Here is a 20,705-nt window from a genome sequence, read left to right as displayed (position 1 = left end):
TATACAATTCTGGGCATACTAGGGGGAAAGCCGCCAGAGAGAGGCATCCTGCAGTGCACGGAGGGCAAGACTTTCCAGACGGGGACTGCACAGCTTCTAATTCCGAGCTCTAGGATTCCAGAGACATTACATAAATTCTGGTAGTGTCCAAATTCTCAAGCTAAATTTACATTCAGCACGTTTATATGATTAAGCAGAAACCTGGAATATTTTAACAATTAAAAAATTAACAGCAAACAATTTACAGAATCTTTATTGTTAACAGAGGTCATTAATAGTTACTACAAACTGAATTAACTGAAAGTCAAATCAGTAACCCGAAACAAATTTATAGGTTTATTTTTGTACAGCATAATTTGTAATCTTCACCCCCTCAACACTTTAAAAAAGATAACTAAAATTATCAGCATTTTAATGGTCTCCTTTTTTTGTCAAATTTAGCACCACAACATTCTCTCTCTTAAAAAAAACCCCTCAAAACTAGGTAGAGCTTCTATCTTTCATTCAAAACTATCACACACAATTTATTTTGTTTTTTCATAATGCAAAAAGAATACAAAAAGTATATTTTCAAATATTACAGACCATACATAGACAGTCCTGTGTGTTGTTTTGCATTTTTCCCATCTGCCCATTAGACAGCCTCTAAAATACCTTGCTTTTATTTCACTTGTCCCCCTTGTTATCGCAATCTACCTCCAAAGTGCGGTAGTTACTCAAACGAGCACATGTCTGCCCTGCTCTCCTGGGTGTCTGTCTTTGTCCTCCACCTCCTCCCGGTCTGCTGCCTGCCATGTCAGCACTCGATGCAGGGGAGGAATCAGCAGAAAGAGGAAAAGTTAACATTTCACTTTAGAGAAAATACCACCTGATGGTGAGAATGAACAGCTGATGGCTTTACTGTAATGCAAAATAGGTCACAGGTGAAATGGACTTGTTTGTTCTTGTTCTGTTTCAGTGAAAAAGCAAAGGCTACCTGTAAAGTGTCCTAAAATACTATACCTGTTACCTTAACAATCAGTTCTTTAAAAACATTAAAATGTTCTCTCATGTCAAAAGCACTTAATGGAGATGTATCAAAAGCAAGTTTCTCAGAGGAGTAAAAATAGATTATTTAGTGAATCACATTCAATAAATAGTACTTTGTAACACAGTATTCTGTGGTTTTTGTAAAAATATTTATCTAAACAAACTTTCAAAACAAATCTAAATAGAGCAGACAAGTAATGAATGTAAAATTTACAAATACACTGAGTATCTGAATGAAAATTCCAATGGATTTTTTTATGAATATCATTCAGATATTAAGTGGTTCTGAACATCAGTACAACTAATAACAACCAGAAGTCACAAATTTCACTCTCTCTTTTTTCTTGACTTAAAAACTGCACTCAGTGTTGGCAAGTTAGTCAACCTCTACTTTAGGATAGTTTAATGACGATTCATAATCTCTAAGGTATTTGGTTTTTCTATAAGAGAGAACTGTGACAATATTGAATGCAAACTGTTTTTCGTATTGATTTTTTATCTACATGGTTCAAAGTGACCAGGACAGAATATTGTTACACTTGAATGCAGACTGGGGCCTATGATTTATCACTATTGCCTACTTTACACCACACTACTTTGAGGTCTGTCTTCCTGATGCTGTGTGTGTCTTGATAATACCAAAGAGTTCCTTTCAAGTCAGATATAAAATACATTACAAATCAACTGGCTTGAGGTTGTAAATCATTACAATGGGTGGTGATGTTAGGAGCAGAGATTAATTCTCATACTTACATAAAATTCCTTATATTATTTCCTGCATTAGCACCCTTTAGTCCAGTGCTTCCTGACTTTTTTCAAGGTATGGCACAGACAGAAAAGGGTATTATCTGTATGGCAAGCTGGGGGAAACCCACCAGCCATTCCCGGCCAGCAGGACTTGCCTGGAGCATGGCCTCCCCACTCCCTACTGAGCTTTCCTGAGGGTGGAGGGCACACATATCTTGGCAACCCTTTTACCCATTCAGGTACCCCAGTTGGGAAAAGCGGGTAACCCATAACTAGGCCAATTTGACCTCTCTATAGTGTATTATTTTGGAACTGGCTGGAGACAGTTTAAAACCTGACAGTGATTGGTCATTTTTTTTGACAAGAGATTGATTTATTTTCTCTTAACTAAAGTAAGCATACCTGTTTTGTTTGAGCCTTATCTGCTTAGGTAAGTTTGAATTAGTCTTTATTCATCTTTCTAGAGTTTTAAATAATTAAAACTTCAGTGCAGACAGAGAAAAAGATGCAGTATTTAGAAATAGGTACATCTAGGTTTGAAACATACCTGAATTTCAATCCTAACTTTGCTCTTTCCTCTGTGACATTAGGCAAGTTTCTTAACTTCCCTGATCCTCAGTTTCCTATTGGGTAAAACTGGGACAGTAAGACCTGCTTACAGAGTTGTGGTGAGATTAGAGACACTGCATATGCAATGCCTAGGACAATGCAGGGCAGTGTGGGATGCTCAACCAATGACGGCTCTCATCATTATTTAACAGCTAAAGCTGAGATGGTGCTTAAATTTCTACCACATTATGAACACAATATTCATCAATATTTAACGAGTAAACATTCTATTAGAGTATTTTCTTCTTGGTGCAAAACTAAGGAACCGTAGTTTCTTACCACCTCCCAGATGTGAAGTTCTTTAATGATTTCACTTGCATGTGAGAATATGGTTGAAAGTTAATGCACTAAAAATCTCTTTCCTCTTAGAAGCCAAAAGACAGAGCATGTAACGTTTATTGACGGTGTACTTTTAAACATCCGAAGTGGGTCTATCCCCATTAGTTACCAAAAGCTTACTCAGAGTGAGTCTAAACAGTTGCTTCAGCCCTTAACCTTTAGGCAAGGAATAGCGGAATTTTAAAAACACTTCTTTAAAGATCAGTTTTGATTGTGTTCCTTCTCAATTATTTTAGAGAACTGCAAAATGAAGATCAGTGCAACTTAATGAAATGTATTAGATTTAGGCTCTCTGAGAATATTTTAAACATGGAGATTACACAACACATACAGCAGTGCTCTGCAGACAAAATAATTTCGAGTTATCACAAACTCTGTAAAAACATGATTTGCATGCCCACCCTTAAAAAAAAGTCAAGTCAAGATACGAAGGTGCTGAGACCTCTCGGGGTCTTCTAACGAGTGTCTCCGCAGGGGCTGTCTGCGGTTTGGCACCCCATGTTCTGGCCTGTCACCTGCACTTTGAAGAGGGTTCCGTCAGCGCACACGCAGAGCTTGTAGCGCACCCAGTCTCCACCACCTGGCGGGTCTCCGCTGGAGGAGCTAGGGAGGCGGGCTGGGCTGACCATCACAGTGCCATTTAGGATGATGCTGTTCTCCTGTTACGAGAATAAGCATATGGTTTATTTACATCCACATGTAGGGACAGAAAAAATTAATAAACAAAACTTTCGAGAATATTAGCAAGAATAGAAGGCACTAAGACGTTATACAGTCATGACCAAAACAACAAAGAAAACAAAACCAATCAAGATTCAATTAGTGACCTCTTAGTAATTGTTCATAATGTCTATCAATACACTTGTTAATACAATTTATTTCTCAATTAGTTAAAAATTATATCAAAATTTCTAAGTGCATAATAAGACTGATGCTGATAAAGTCTCAGATGATATTCACTTGTTACTTCCTAAGAGAGTTTTAATAAAGTTACTGACTGAACAGTTTCACAAAACCGTTACCCTCCGACAGAAAATTTTAACTTCCAATGTTTTTTTTGCAACACTGTAAATGAAGATTTAAGCCATATAATTTTAAAGACAAGGCACTCAAAGAAAACTGCCTGGAGGTTCTCATCTTCAAGGCCACTTTCCTAGGAACACTCTCGTATTGCAGATCCTTTCTTTTTTGGAACTCCTAAACCTCTCTCTCCCTTCTGTCCTTTTCTTCTCTTTATTCAGTCAACAAATAATCATAAAATGTCTCCTCTGTGTTAGATACTATTCAAGGTGTTGGGGATACAGCAGTCAACAGACAGGTAAGGTCCAAGTCCTTGTTATTTTACTGGAGAGGGGCAGATAATACACACCTGAACAAGTAAAACAAGCAGGACATTATCTAAGAAAAGCAAGTCAGGGTAGGTAGAGAGAGTGACCAGGGAGGGGTTCTACTTTACAGAGGATGGTCGAGGAAGGCTTCTCTGATAAGGTCAGTCCGATGGTAACTGGATGATGTGAAGGAGTCAGGCATGTGGGTAACTGGGCAGAGGAAAGATGGGCAAAGGCCCCAAGGTGAAGACGTGACTGGGGTTCCAGGAACAGATAGGAGGCCAGTGTGGCTGAAAAAGAGACTGACAGAGCCAACTTGTGGGCAATGAGTCAAAGAAATAACTAGGGGCCAGACGTGTAAGGCCAGGGAATGGACTTTGGAAACCATCTGGAGGGTTCTGAATAGGGAAGGGACATGATCTTTTATAAAGGATCACTCTGGCTCCTGTATGGAGAGCTGAACACAGGGGTGAAAGAGGAAGCAGGGAGGCCACTTAGGAGGCGATTCTGGCAGTGCAGGCAGGAGATGACCCTGGTTTACACCATGGCAGTGGTGGTGGAGGTGATGAGAATCAGCCAGACTAAACGTCTTCTGAAGGTAGAGCCTGAGGGCTCTGCTGATGGACTAACGGGTACCGCTTAACAAGACGGGAGCACTGGAAAGAAGTGCACATTTGGGGGTGGGGGAGGATATGAAGACTTTAGACTTGTTAAGTTAGAGATTCCTACTAGATACTGAAGTAGCGAAAGTAAGAAGGCAGTTGGGTATGTGACCCTTAGCTCAGAGGAGAGATTAAAGCACGAGTTCCAAATTCGAGAGTCATCAGCTTATAGAGGGTATTTAAAGCAATGAGAGAAAGTTGGTTAGGAAGTAATGGAAAGGTCTAATTGACTAGCGATAGTATACGGAATTTTCAAATTTCATTCTGATGCTGCCATCTTGTGGTCATTTAATTTTATTTTCTTTAAATTGCTAATGCAGTTTTTCTAAAAAAATTGAATTATAGCTAATTTACAATATTGTGTTACTTTCAGGTGCACAGCAAAGTGATTCAATTATATATACAAATATATATTTCAGATTATTTTCCATTATAGGTTATTACGAGATATTGCACATAGTTCTCCGTGCTATACAGTAAGTCCTTGTTGCTTATCTATTTTACACATAGTAATATCTGTTAATCCCAAACGCCTAATTTATCCTTCCCCTCTTTCCCCTATGATAACCATAAGTTTGTTTTCTATGTCTGTGAGTCTGTTTTGTAAATAGATTCATTTGTATTATTTTTTAGATTCCACATATACGTGATATATAACATTTGTCTTAGCATTTTAAAAAGAAGTTTAATAAAATTCTTTCTAATGATTAACTATACAATTAAAAAACAAACTCCGATATTAACTGAATTATAAAGCTAATTATCTTTTTGATACTGGCTTCTTTTTCTTTAACTGTAGAGAAACTGGTATGTGTCTATGTGTATTTCAAAGTATTTAATTTAATTTTTTAAATTTGTTTTTTGGGGGGAGAGGTAATTAGGTTTACTTAGTTATTTATTTTTAGGGGAGGTACTGGGGGATTGAACCCAGGACCTTGTATATGCTAAGCATGTACCCTACCAGTTGAGCTATACCCTCCCCCTATTTCAAAGTATTTTAACATTATCATATTAATAACAGGTAGAATTTTCAGGTAGAAAAAAACTAAAAGACTTAGGTAACTCGCTAATGGCTATAAAGAAATCAGTCACATTTCTTGCCTCTTTGAGTGCCAAGAACAACAGTGCCATGGAGACAATTCCTCAACAGTATTACTCTCTCAGAGGAATGGCTTCCTTCTATAATATGCAGAAAATACTCAGCATTGTGATTGAGATTCCAGTAAGAATCACATTTTATGTTCATATTTATTATTTAGAGATTGGAACATATTCTTCAGGAAGAAAAGATATTTATGAAAGTGAGAAAAGTTAATTAAAAAAAAATTTTCCCCCCCGAAAAGTATGATGAAAATTTTTAAAAGGAAAGGATTATATTTTAAGTCCTTAGGTTTAAGTTTACTTTTGTCATTTAATGCTTGATAAAACAAATTTAGTTAGCTATAGTTAGGTAACACATAGCAGGTGCCCAAAGACATTTTGAATAACTATGCTTTGACCGGAATTTTGAGCAGGTAAAATGTTTTTGGACTTTTGGCTCCCTTACACGAAATATGTTACTTCTTAGAGTTCAGATATAATCTGTGAGGCACAAAGAAAAATTCACTTTTCAACAAGTATAATAAAGGCAAAATCTTTTTTCTTTATAACCAATGATAGATGTACAAATAAAAATAATTTTACATATTTGCTAATTGATTTTCATATCACTGAATATAAAACCCAGGAAGATATGAAAAATCTTTAACTGAAAAAATTCATCAACTGCAGGGCATGGATACTCACACTGATCTCCCAGAATTCTCCCTTGGAAGCTTTTTGTTTGTTTTTTGTTTATTTTTTTGCCTCTTAAAATAATACAGGCATCATTATGCCAAGAAAAAAAAAACCCAGGAAAGTTTAGAAAACAGCAGGCAAACAGAAATAAAATGAAAATCATCTGTTACCCTGCTACCCATAACGAATCATTGTTGACATTTTGGCATACCCTTCCAGGTTTTTATAAACGTACATATAATCTGAAAAATAAAAATGAGATATATCACAGATTGTTTTATAACTTTCTTTCATGTCATAATCCATTCTGAACATCAGTCCATCTCAAAAAATATACAACTACATTATCATTTTTCATAATTGTATACTTTTCACATACAGATTTATGTACTCAATAAATTAATAATTCTCTTAAACTCTTAAAAATACTCACAGCCTTTAACTCCATATTACCACCCATGTGAAATTCAATGGTTTTGCCCATAATGAATACTCCTTCATTTCCTCGCACAATAGCACGGCCATCAACTTTAATGTTTAAATCACTAGTAGCATTGCTGGTAATCTGAAAATTGAAAAAAAAGTAGTGATGAAGAGTTTCTAAATTAAAGTGATAATTACTATAGAGATAGAGGAACAGGAGTTTCAACCACAAAATATGAAAGGCAGGTGTTTTCATTCATGTTTTATAGATGATGAAATAGAGAGAGGTGATTTGGTAATGATCACATATAGCAGTTAGTGACAAATCCAGAACTAATCCCTTCCACAGTTGTGGAGTTCTTTCTTTCATAGCATTATATCAGTAAAACTACCCCTCTATACTTTGTAACTTTGGACAATTGTCCTTTTCCATTAATAAAACAAAGAAAATAGATCATACCCTTTCAGTAGATGCTTTCTGAACATTCAAACTTTTCACTCCACTTGGCAAGTGAAACTCATGAGTTTCATAGTCTGTGCTGAATAAGATATTTTGAGTCCTTGGGTCGAAAAACTGCATACCAATGTCGCTTGTAATAGAAGTCTTGTTCTTTTCTACACTGAGCTTTGTTGTCCCTTGCTGAAAAACAATCTTCAGAAAGACACTTTATCATGAATATGTTTTTGAAGAAGACTGCAGCCAAAATTCACCAAGAATATTATTTAAAAAATTCTATAATAACAGACTAACTTCAAATAATTTTAACTACCTCTCTCTGACATTCTCCACTCTCTTGGGAGAAGAGTTCTTTAAAACGAGGGCTTACGTACTTATTTGCTATGGTGCTCAGCAGAACTAGACAGTCACAGAGCACAGGGACCAGGACTAAAGTGGGCAGGAGTGGTGAGGATGCCTCCTTGAGGTTCTGGTCAGTTGAAAACCGATGTTACAGTAGCCACATGGCGGGGGCTGTCACTGACTAGACTGGTGTATTCTCTTCCAGACTCCCAGAAAGCAGAGGGTATTCTAACCGGGGAAGGTTTCCTCCATTAGAAACTCAGAAGTCTACTCAGAAAAGAGTAAACCATGTATTCTTACAGTAATTATATCTATCACAGAAAATGCTACCATGGAACAAAATCTAGAATGTTAAGAAAATATCTAACACTAATAGATTAGAAGACCAACAACATTATCAAATATATTTATGAATTTTCTCTAAAGGAAAATATCCACTTCCAATAATCAACGCTAGATTTTTACAAAGACTTTTTCTCTTACAGCCTGGTCACTTACAGGCTGGTTGTTGCCAGTGATGACCAGATTTTCATTTCGCCTTCCTCCTACTGTGCTCTTATAAAGAGGATGTATAACTCCCATGTCAGACACTTGCTTAAACCGAAGCAGACCACTGTCATGAAACTCCATGCTGTCACAGCCATTTGGTCCAATGCGAATCACAGCCCAGATGACAAGTGTTATCTAAAAAGAAATCAAGCACACATTTAACATAATTGGAAAACAAACAGAAAAGATAATTGTCAAAGGATTAAACTCCCCAAAATGTTTCATCAGTGAGATGAACACAACTGGTTTTCCACTTATAAACAAAACCAATTTCACTTTTACCACGGTTTTACACGCAAATAGCTAAGAGTAAAACAGTGCTAAAGGGTCTGTAATTTAAAAAGAGCAGTTTCTATTTTTCCTACCTCTTCTGTATCTTGTCCAGGAACAACCACTTTCAACAATTTTGGCTATTTTGTCTAGAATTTATCTTCATATTACTAAATAGTATGTGTATAGTATTCCTTCACTGATCGATTTTAGGTTCTATCTATTACCTTCCTGTTTTAGCAAAAGAGAATTTTAGTTCATTTATATTTCTTCTCCCCCAACTCCAATCTCAAGTTCTGGTTAAATCCATTTTCAGCATTATGACGATATAAATACTGTTCACTTTGAAGTCAAATACTGTACTATGATGGCAATTCCTTTCTTGTACTTTGTGTCTTTCTGAGTTTAATGTTTACTTTTCTTTCATTTGCGTAGTTTTTTTGAAAATCAGACTAAATCTTTTCAAAATCTCCAACATTTCTGTAAAATGTCTCTCAATAAAATGTTCTAAAAGCCCAAACCTCCCAGAAAATTTATTAGTTCTACTTTTCTTTCCAGGAAGTCTCTCTGGAAACCCCATCTTCTTGCTCCTATCTGGGCTCTCGCCCCTGGGTCTGCTGCACAGCTGTGATCATGAACTTTCCCTTCACTTTCAGGCTGGAACTTCCTTTTGTCTTTCTCCTGTGCTGGATACTCAGTTTCCTGTATCCTTGGCTTCAACTTTCTTGGTTTAGTACTTTCCATGGTTTCCTTAGAAAGAATGCATGTGAAGTAAATATTTTTGAGAGTGTGTATGGCAAAAAAAAAATGTCTCTATAGTCCCTCACATTTGACTGATAGTTTAGTACACATTTCTAGATTTGAAGTTATTTTCTCTCTGAATTTTGAAGGCCCTTGCTTTCTTGCCGTCTAGTTTCCAGCACTGTTTTTGAGATGTCTGATGCCACTCTGATTTTGTACTCTTTATACATAGCCTGTTTTTTTGTTTCTGGAAGACTTTAGAATCTTCTCTTTATTCCTGGTCTTCTTAAGTTTCACAGTGATAGCCTTGGTATGAGTCTTTCTTATGCATACGCTGGACCCAGAGTGGTAGTTTTCAACCTGTTCTAGGAAACTTTCTTGATTTATTTATTTGATAACTTTTCCCCCAGTGTGCTCTCTTTCTAAAACTCCTATTAACAGAATGTTACAGTTCCAGGATTGATTCTTTAATTTTGTTGAACATAGTGGTTTTATCTTCCAATATCTATGTATCTATGCATCCATCCATCCATGTGTATGTATTTCTATGAGTTCTTCCGTATTCTTTAATTGTTCCTCTTTAATGGCATGCTATCCTTGTTTAATGGCTGCAATATCCTCTTCCTTCTCTGAAGATATTGACTTTGGTGTGTGTTTGTTTGTTTTAAAGTTTCCTGTCATTTGCTGCATTTTCTCCATTTCCCTGAATCCACTTTCCCCATGGTTTGGGTATTTTTGGTCTCAGTCATTTCCCAATTCTGGGAGCTTTCCATAAAAATCTATTGATCCCTGGAGGCTCCATGTTCATATTTAACAGAGTGGTTACAAAAAAATCCATAGAAAGTTCTGTGTGGAGTGGGGCTTATGACTGACAGGCTTCACAGTGGGGAGATTAGGTGGCTTTTTCATGGGGACCTGCCAATTGTCAATATCTTCAGGTCTTGTCTTTGTGTTCTTCAGTTTCTGCTGAGAAGGCTATTTTATCTCTTGCCCAGAAGATACAAGACTGGTGCCAGGGAGCTGGAGGTGGAGGATGAGGCTAATGGGGCCTCAGTGTTCAGGATTCAGAATTCAGACTTCCTGCTTTCAGTGTGGAAACCCATCCCTACCTCTCTGGGCAATGTCCTTAGGCAGAAGGAGTTTCCTCTGGTTCAGTGTGGGGTTACCAGCTGCCTGACTGCTGGCTGTAAGGGGAGGGAGGCTGGGGATCTCAGGCTCCTTCCACGGATTTTTCAAACAAGCTCTCTGTTCTCAGTTCCCAACTCACTCCTGCTTTTCAAGGGACTTGTACTTCCAGTTCCTGAGGCTTTTCAGGATTCTGCAAGGCATTTCCACCAACGCACCCTGCAAACCCCTCCCCAACACGCAGTTCCTCCTCCCTGGTAAGTTATTTGCCATTCCTCCTCCTCCTTTTTGTCTGCATATATTATGGTGTAGGATTTTGGTTGCCTCCAACTTTCTTCCAAGATATTTCTGTTTCTTGACTTTGTCACCTTAGGATGAGTTTTTAGAGAGGAGGGGGGATGAAAATGTCTTCGTTTTGCCATCTTAACCATAACTTTCCGATAAAATAAATTCAGAACATGGCTCCTAGTAAAGTTATCTGCAATATCAGCTCTTTTTGATTTAAGTGAATTAGACACAAATGTTTTGGATGTACATAAAATTCAAAGGACTGGTTTGAGAGTATTAGAAGTAAAAAATACAGTAAGTGGAATCACTTTAGAATTGCTGTATCCACATTCACGCTCAGTCTTAGGTACACCAATAGTCACTCTCTGAAAATACCTACCCACGCGTGCCAGACTGGCTCAAATTTAACCCTCAGAAGTTACAACCTTGGATTAAACGTCTTCTTCTTTAAGAAAGCAAGTGTCTTTGGAAAAGGCAGCCCACCAGGCCCTCACACCTTCGTGTAAACCAGTCTACCCCAGATCCTTTCACTCTTTGACAACAGATTTCAGACTACAATATATAACCCTTTACCGCCATCCAAGGTTTACAGTTTTAAAGTTGAGCGGAGGAGTCAAGAGTAAATTTCGGAAAAGTTGAATGAAATCAGGAAGGATTATATTTTTAGGAGAGGTGAAGGCAATAAAATCATCTTGGCAAAAAGGTCTCTTCTATTGAGTTGACTCTACCCTTTTAAAAGTTAAGTCTTTTAGAGGAAAGAATCTGTGAACACTTTTTCTAAATAAAACTAATACATGGCAATATTAGCATACTAGGTTTTCATATGGAAAATGTTCATTAAAATTCAGTAAGACATAAAACAATGAAGTTTGCAGCATCAAGTGACTCTTCTTTTCATGAACTATTTCTCTGTGGCATGCAATGCTGTTTGATAGCATTTTACCCATGGTAGAACTTCTTTTAAAATTGGAATCAATTCTCTCAAATCCTGTTTTATTAACTAAGTTTATGTAGTAGTCTAAATCCTTTGTTGTCATTTCAATAGTCTTCCCAGCATCTCCACCAGGAGTAGATTCCATCTCAAGAAATCACTTTCTTTGCTCATCCGTAAGAAGCAACTCCTTACCCTTTAAAGTTTTATCATGAAATTGAAGCAATTTAGTCACATCTTCAGGCTCAATTTCTAATTCTACCTCTCTTGCTACTTCCCCCACATCTGCTGTTACTTCCTCCACTGAAGTCTTGAACCCCTCCAAGTCATCTGAGGGTTGCAATCAACCTTTCAAACTCTTGTTAATATTGATATTTTGACCTCTTCCCATGAGTAACACATGTTCTTCATGGCATCCAGAATGGAGAATCCTTTCCAGGAGGTTTTCAATTGCTCAGATCCATCAGATCCACTATCCCAGACCCACTATCTCTAGCAGCTGTAGCCTTACACAATGTATTTCTTAACTAATAAGACCTGAAAGTTGAAATGATTCCTTGATCTACGGGCTGCAGAATGACGTTGTGTGAGCATGCATGAAAACAACACTAATCGCACTGTACATCTCCATCAGAGCTCTTGGGTCACCAATGCATTGTCAATGAACAATAATACTTTGAAAGAAATTTTTTTTTCTGAGTAGTAGGTTTAAAATAAACAATGTTGTAAACAGAAATGCTATCATCCAGACTTTGCTGGTATATTTATAGACAGCACAGAGTAGACTTAGCATAATTCTTAAGGGCCTTAGGATTTTCTAAATGGTAAATGGGCACTGGATTCAAATTAAGGTCACCAACTGCACTTGCCCCTAACAAGAGTCCACCTGTCCTTTGAAGCTTTGAAGCCTTGAAGCCAGGCATTGACTTCTCCTCTCTACCTATGAAAGTCCTAGATGGCATCTTCTTCTAATATAAAGCTGTTTTGGCTGCACTGAAAATCTGTAGTTTAGTGAAGACACCTTATTGATGATCTCAGCTAGGTCTGGATAACTTGCTGCAGCTTCTACATCAGCATGTGCTGCTTCTCCTGGCACTTTTATGTTATGGAGATGGCCTTTTTTTTTCTTAAACCTCAGGAAACAACCTCTGTTAGCTTCAAATTTCTGCAGCTTCCCCATCTCTCTCAGCCTGCATAGAATTAAAGAGAGGAAGGGCCTTGCTCTGGATCAGGTTTTGACTGAAGGGATTGTTGTAGCTGGTTTGATCTACCCAGACCACTAAAACTCTCCATACCAGCAATAACACTGATTTGCTTTCCTGTCATTCATTTATTCCCTTGAGTAGTACTTTTAACTTCCATTAAGAATGTTGCCTTTGCATTCACAGCTTGGCTAAATGTTTGGTGTAAGAGGCCTGGGTTTCAGCCTGTCACCTTTCACATGCCTTTCTCACTAAGCTTAATCGTTTTTAGCTTTTGATTTAAAGTGAGATACCTGCAACTCCTCCTTTCACTCGAACACGCAGAGGCCATTGCAGGGTTATTAACTGGTCTAATTTCAGTATTGTCCTGTCTCAGGGAATAGGGAGGCCCAAGGAGAGGGGAAGTAATGGGAATGGCCAGTTGGTGGAGCAGTCAGAACACACATTTATCAATCAAGTTTGCTCATCTTATATGGGTGTGGTTAGTTGCAACCAAAAACAATTACAATAGTTAACAGTCAAGATCACTGATCCAAGATCACAATAACAAATATAACAATAATGAAAAAATTTGAAATATTGTGAGAATTACCAAACTGTAACATGGAGACCAAAGTGAGCAAATGCTGTTGGAAAAACGGCGCCAACAGACTTGCTCAATGCAGGGTTGCCACAGACCTTCAATTTGTAAAAAAAAAAAAAAAGCAGTCTCTGCAGAATGCAATAAAGCTAAGTGCAATAAAACAAGGTTTGTCTGCATAGAAAAGCATAAAGAGGGTCCCAAAAGAAATTATAGAAACAGAGTCCATGATTTCACTAAAAAACAGATGAAAAATTCTCCATGGTAATTAAGAAAAGAATATTCTGTACTATATACTCACAATTAAATTGATGACAGCCAGGATAAACAGGAGGATGATCACACAGATGGCTAAATTGCCCTTTCTCCCTCTCAGTCCGGTTTTATGCAGGCGATCCTCATCAATTGGAATATATCCAGCTTTAAAGTTACTATTGTGCTCTTTATTGACGTTCCTTCTCTCAACAGCCTTCTCACGCATGGACTTCTTCACAGGACCATTGGAACTTTGCTAAAAAAAAAAATATAACACAATGGAAGAGCCACACCCTCTCTTTTTGATGGATTCATTTATTAATTACAAATTGATAACCAAAGAGAGCTGAGTTGGTTAGTGATATATTTCTACTAATAAATCTTAGGTCAAGTCACGATGAGCTGCAGGCTCCAAGTAAGGACATTACTGTGCTGAGAAGGGTGGTAGAGAAGAACCTTCAGGATGACTATTTGATAACCTATTTCCACTGTCTGCTTTGAACAGTCTTACTGTCAGTGAAGTGAACAGCTAGCTCATTTGAAGGAAGAGTTGACAAACCTTCTACAGTAGGTCATTTTGTTTTTACTAATGATTTGTTTAATTACACATACTTTCTCATTATGTGAAAAGAATTCAGGAAGGCTGACACATTTTGTTATTCATCACTCCAACTGACTAAAGTTAATGTTATCCTAGACCAGCAGTTTTCAAAGTATGGGCTGGGGAGCCCTGGAGGGGTTCTCAAACCCTTTCAGGTGTCTGGAGGATGAAAACTATTTTCAAAATAACACTAAGATGTTACTTTCCTTTTTTATTCTCCTCTCATGAATGTACAATTGACCCTTTTACAATACAGGTTTGAACTGTGCAGGTCCACTTATACTTGGGTTTTTTCCAATAAATAGATTGGAAAACTTTTGGGAGATATGCAATTTGAAAAAACTTGCAGATGATCTGCATAGCCTAGAAATATTGAAAAAATTAAGAAAAACTTAGGTATGCTATGAATGCATAAAATATATGCAGATATTAGCTATCCTTACATAGGCATAAGGTGGATGACATTTAATATAAAATTAGTAATATGTTCATTTTCTTACTGTTTTATAACTTTGCTTTCACAGAGACACATTACCATACAGTATGCCTCTCTCTGGTAACTGGAGAAACTGCATGTCAGCCTATCATCACTGGCAAGTGATTTTAAAAAATGCAGCGTTTCCAATACTGTATTATGAACATGACTGTAATGAAGTTTTTGTGATGATTCATTCACTAGTGTATAGGCTAGGCTACTGGGAAGCAATGGTATTGATTACACTAGGCTACCATGAAGCAATCCTATTGCTGCTTCTCTGTTACCAATGCATGAATACCTGTAATTAAATATGAACTTCTTTTTCCTATTATCTTTTCATTTTTGATGACTAGTGTTAGTAACATATATAACATCTACTATGTCTTGTATAAGACAATATCAATGTAGGTACTAACAGACAATTCATCTTGTAAACAAAGTACACTTACGTAATACAATGCAGTACTTTTCCTTATGATTTTCTTAGTAACATCTTCTTTTCTCTAGTTTACTTTATTTTAAGAATACAGTATATAACACATATATTGTCTAAAATATGTGGTAAGGCTTCCGGTTGACAGCAGGCTATCAGTAGTTAAAAGTTATAGGTGGATTTTCGACTGCATGGTGGTTCGGCACCTCTAACCCTGGGGCTATTCAAGAGTCAACTATACAGTGGAGCTACAGGACTATATGTAATAACATCACTGCTCTAACAGATAATAGAATGTGTGCTTGTGTATTCCCGTGTTTAAAAAATTTCTCAGTTTTAACTCCTAACATGGTAAATATCAATGGATATAACCCACATAAACAGAAACTCTTTGGGATCCTCAGAAATTTTTAAGAGTACAAAGAGAACCTGAGATCAAAAAGTTTGAGAACCTCCTACTTAGACTATGGTTGAGTGACATTTTAGGTAATAATATGGCACATCTCGAACACAAAAGGAATGGGTAGAAGTGGATACTGCCTAACGTCCATATTTTTTAGAGCTCTGAGGAAATTCCTATTAAATAGGCATTTATTCAGCACTTTATGCTTAAACACTAATACTATAAATAGGAATGAAAAAGAAATAGAGGACAAGATCCTTATCCTCTAGGTATTACAAATGTGATTTGGGCACATGAAATAATTAGCAATGCAATATTCTGTAGTTCATGGAAGAAGAGACAGTATGGCTTGGAGTTGTTGGGGAAACCGAAAGGAGTAGGTGGGTCAGATCTGGCAATGCAGGGAGAATCAAGTTGGAAAAGTAGTGAAAGTTCTTGGACAGCTGGGTGCCAATTCTAGTCTTTATATCTGTTTATTTGGGAGTCACTGGAGGTCTCTGAACATGGACGACAGATGTTTCAGGATGCTTGATGTGTGGGCATTTGTAGAAGACATGGGAAAGAAGAACACCAGCCAGCAGGCTGTTGGGGATATCGTAGTAACAGAGATTTGAGGTAATGAGGCCCTAAACTAAGGTGGGATGAAAAAGGAGAGATTAAAAATACACTTCAAGAGAAGAGTTAACTGAATTTGTAGCCAGGTTCAAAAAAATCCCTCATGTTTACTGAATGGTGACTACATAAACACGGGGCTGATGCAGGGAGATTTTACACATGCTGCATTTGAGCTGAATGAGAAACAACCACGTGCCTCAAAGGCAACGGGAAGGATGGGCTGGGATATTACATCAGTCAGGACTAGAGACACAGATTTGAGAGTTCACAGTTTACTGTGAAAATCAGTATAGAGGGAAGAGAACAAAGAGCCAAAGATGTAGTCCTGGAAAACTTTAAATGTGCAGAAACGGTGGAAAATAAGAAATACAATGAATGACGCAAGAAAACTAAGAATGTGCAGTGTTGCTGAACTTGATTTGTCAACAAGTGCCTCTGTGACTTTCAAAGATGAACTGAGTAGCAAATTGGTAAGGAAATAGTCCCCTAAAGATGCCAGCATGTATATATTTATTTTTGAGTCCAGAAGGAGAAAATTGGAAAGAGAGATGACTGTAGCTAGAGAATGACATACTGTCAGAGGAAAACTGTGCGTTTTGTTGTTGTTGTTGTTGTTAGTAATTCTCTCTCCTCTCCCCCTGTCCCCACCAATCTGGGGAAAGACTTAGATGTTTTATGGCAGAGGAAAGATGCCAAGGGGGGCAAAGATCAATGATCTCAGGGTCAGGCAGGATAATGAGGGAAACAAGGCCCTTTAAGAGGCAGGAAAGAGAGCAATACAAGGTACAGGAGAAAAGATAGTCTTAAAGTGAACAGTCTTCACTGAAACAGTTCACATCAAGAAGAGAAAACATTCTTCTTTTTGCTGGGGACGTAAAAGGCAAGGTCATCTGCCAAGAATGAGTGCAGAGGGGAACTGGAATCTTATCATGGTGGCAGGGATGACACGCTGGTTGAGGGCTTACGGAAAATGGAAAAAGATAGGAGTACTTGTGAGTAGGTTGGCAGATAAAAATGTTTAAACTCCAGAAGGCAGTAAGAAAGGCTCCATAGAAGATAATTCAACCTACGCAACAGATTTTTATCACAAAACAGGTTACTGAATACAGCTGTGCAGGTTGTGTATCTGCATGAGGCACAAATCCACGAGGGTGCATTGACACTGCAGATATTTTAGAGTTGAATATGCAACTCTTTGATAGGTTTTTGGCCAAGGGCAGTAAAATACCTTAAAGAAAGTGTGCTGTAATTTTTAGACACACTATGTGCTTACGACAGTGCTTACAGATAGGCAATTTAAAAGTCTTACCCAGAGTTCGAGTATAAGCCTACATAAAAGAGACCTCAGACGAATTCTACTCTTGCCTGCCAATTCATGTACATGACTATATTTAACTTGATGCAGTTATCATTTATTGAGGCAATACTAAATGCCAAATACTGCAGACTACCAAGATGAGCACGACATAGCACCTACCCTCAACGAACTTACTTACAGGCCAGGAGAGCAGGAAGACAGGGTCACTAACAATTGCAGTTCGACATGCCAAGTGCTGTAGTAGAGCAATGCATACAGTAATGAAAGAGTGCCTAAGAGGAATGCCACTCTACTCAGCCAGCAGGGGCACCAGTTGAAGGTTTTCAAGAAAAGTTGAGGTTTCAGTTGAATCTTGAGGGATAAGCAGGAATTAGCCAAGTAAAGTGCAGAGAAAGGCATTCCAGGCAGAGGGAATGGCATGGAAACTCCGAGCACAAGTCATCTCTGTGTGGACTAATTTTGGTAGTTTTATGTGGATGGTGAGGAGGATGAGTATAGAAATGGGGCAAAAACTCAAGTGAGAGATGCGGTTAGGGGCCAGTAAATGAGTGGACATAAGGACTACGTCAAGAAGGATGGACATTATGCTGAAGGCAATGGAGAACTACTGAAGATTTAAAATAGGTTAGTGATACAATCAGATTTGCATTATAGCAAAGTCAAACCATAAAAAGATGAACAGGACTAGAAGAGTTTAAAGATGAAGATATCAACAGCAGGTGATCCTAACAGTCCAAATGAGGGCTTGACCGAGCTTTGGACTGCAGATGAAGATCGGGGAGAGGTCTTAAGTGGTTGAACTGACAGGACCTCATGATTGACTGGAGGTGAGTGTGACACAGGGGGATCTAAGATGACTCCCAAGTAGGACCTGCTACATAGTTTGTGGGATCTGTAGCAAAAAAGAAAATGTGGGGCTCTTTGTTCAAATATCAGGTCTGGGACAACAGAGCATTAAACGAAATGCGTGTCCCTTCTGAGCTCCCTTAAGCCGGCCCTACTCCTAAGTTTGTGGTGAGGTTAACCAAGTGAATGGATGGTTGTAGCCCTTTTAATGGTGAATATGATGCAATCTGGTTTTGAACATTTTTGAGTTTGGGATGCTTGTGGAAAATTTAGTTAAGTTCAGGCTGGGGACATAAATGCCTAACTCTGAAGTGGAGACTGAGGGATCGATCAGATTACCCAGTCTATGTATAAAGCAAGAATAGCTCAGTGGAACCTCAAGAGAATCAATAGGTGATGGAGATGAAAAAAAAACAATGGACAATTTTAATCTCAACAACTGCAAGAAACATTGTCTCCTTTCAATTTCACTCCTCCCTTTAGACTTTACTTTATTGTTAGGCTCTGCAGCATGCCTACTGTCTTTAGCTGATTTGTCTGCATGTGGCAGTTTGACTTTAAGCTTTGAATGCAGATGTCATGCCTTCTATTTCTTACATCCCTTAGAATGACTATTCCAATGGTATCTATCTACTAGGTCTCTAAAAGCAGTTATTTACTTAACGAAATCTTTCCAGAAAAGATTTTCTGGAAACAGAATGTTGGCAGCTTAACTCTTATTTACTTTTTCAACAATGCTGAAGAATGAGACTTTTTCAAAGAAACTGTTACACCATGTTTTTTCTTTTTTTGGGGGGGAATAACAGTTAAGAGAAAGTGACTATTAAAATAATTTTTATTATAACAAATCACTCTAGTAACTATAGGTATATATATGTGTGTGTGTAAAGTATATGTATGCATATATATATATATGTGTGTGTGTGTGTGTGTGTATATACATGGCTTGCTTTTTGGAAGAAAACAGCCTTTTAAACTATTCTAAGTTACAAGTTTCCAATGCAGATCAGAAAATACTTGAAAAAGCATTTAAAAAAAATGATTTTAAACCAACTGGATAGGAGACAGTTATACAGTCTTATTTAGTCTTGGTGACTAAGTCTCCAAAAGCCAAAGCGGGAGGAGAAACCTGGATGTCTGCATTTGGGGATGGCAGAAACAAGAAGTGGCCGCAAGCTGACACCCAGGCAACAGCTGACAATTTCTTGGCCCATGTCAGGGGAGGCTCGCGGCTCGGGGTTGAGGTTATTTTTACTCGCATCTTTGCTGGCCAAGGAGCAGGGCATGTCCCCGGCACGTTCTGTCGCAGGCTCCGGGCTGCCGCCGCCGCCTCCCGGTCCCGCAGGACAGCGACCCTCCTCACCCCGCTGAGGGACAGCCAGGCCAGACCGAGGGCCGCGGCCCGCTCCCCCCCTCCTCCCCAAAGCCCCTGCCCGGCGTCCCGCCCGGCCTTTGCCAGCGTCCCGGGCGGCGGACAGCTCCTCCCGCCCCGCCCCGCCCCGCCCCGCGGAGCTCGGCCCCGGCCCGCCCTCGCGCCCCGGTCCCCGCCCGCCGGCCGTACGGCGGGCCCCACCGGCAGGACCCTGGCCTCCCCGACCCTCCAGTCCCCGGCCGCAGTGGGGCTCACATACCTGCTCGGCCGCCGCAGCCGCCGCCGCCGCCGCCGCCGCCATCTTCCCGCGCCCGCCGCCGCCGCCCTCCCCGCCGCGGCCGCACCCCGCGCGCCTGCGCCTGCGCCCTGGAGGGGCGGGAGCGGGGCCCGCGGCTCGCCGCACCGCACCCCGCACAGCCCAGCCCCGGGCGGGGAGGGTCCGAGCCCGCGCGCCGCCGGTGCCCGCTCCGCTGCCCCCTGCGCCCTGGGATTCCACACGACCTCGGGCCGCCTCTAGATCCTTCGAAAAGGGCGCCCTTAAAATACGGAGGACGCCTCTCCGTCCCCTCCTCCACTCCCCGCCACGAGGGGCTGGTGCCCTCCCGAGTCCTCGTTGCTTCACGTGCCGGGGTCTCTCTGGCTAGGGTGGGAAGGGGGTGTTTTAGAGAGTACACGTGGACGAGGACGGAGGTGGTGACAGTGTGAACAGAAGTTAACAAGTTGCCGATTTTAGGCAGCTAAAATCTTGAAAACCGAGCCTCCTTAAGGAGGACATACAGTCACTTAAGGTATGCTTCTTATCTTTACAGGGACTATGAAGTCGAATGCTTTTTCTGTGGTATTGGGGTGGGTTTTTCATGTTTTATCGGAAATAGTGTGGCTTTATCTCCTGGGGAACCTGATTTAACAGATATTTACTGCACACCTGGAAGCCACTCAGATATACAGGTAACTAGAGTACACATTCCTCGTTCCCTGCCCTCAAT

The 20,705-nt window shown here is 39.4% G+C and overlaps 1 protein-coding gene across 1 annotated transcript; it reads right to left on the bottom strand.

Moving 5' to 3' along the window:
- Positions 1–237: 237 nt before the first annotated feature.
- SGCB (sarcoglycan beta) lies at positions 238–20,102 on the bottom strand. Its single transcript, XM_072944191.1, has 6 exons — positions 19,979–20,102; positions 13,700–13,909; positions 8,211–8,396; positions 7,374–7,565; positions 6,924–7,055; positions 238–3,383 (listed from the first exon to the last, which is right to left on the bottom strand). The coding sequence occupies exons 1-6, from the start codon at positions 20,018–20,020 to the stop codon at positions 3,180–3,182; spliced, it is 966 nt and encodes a 321-aa protein (XP_072800292.1). The 5' UTR covers positions 20,021–20,102; the 3' UTR covers positions 238–3,179.
- Between the last annotated feature and the right edge of the window lie 603 nt (positions 20,103–20,705).

This window comes from Vicugna pacos, chromosome 2 (assembly GCF_048564905.1).
Source record: "Vicugna pacos chromosome 2, VicPac4, whole genome shotgun sequence".
Lineage (NCBI taxonomy): Eukaryota > Metazoa > Chordata > Mammalia > Artiodactyla > Camelidae > Vicugna > Vicugna pacos.
This window is presented reverse-complemented; position numbering and strand designations above follow the sequence as displayed.

What these genes read in the sequence shown, in the direction of transcription:
- SGCB (XM_072944191.1), bottom strand. Translation starts at nt 20,020, where the DNA reads ATGGCGGCGGCGGCGGCGGCGGCGGCTGCGGCGGCCGAGCAG. An exon ending in TCACTGGCAACAACCAGCCT is followed by an intron (nt 7,566 to 8,210) that starts GTAAGTGACCAG and finishes GTCTTTCTGAAG; the next exon opens with ATTGTTTTTCAGCAAGGGAC. An exon ending in GTAATATGGAGTTAAAGGCT is followed by an intron (nt 3,384 to 6,923) that starts GTGAGTATTTTT and finishes TTCTCGTAACAG; the next exon opens with GAGAACAGCATCATCCTAAA.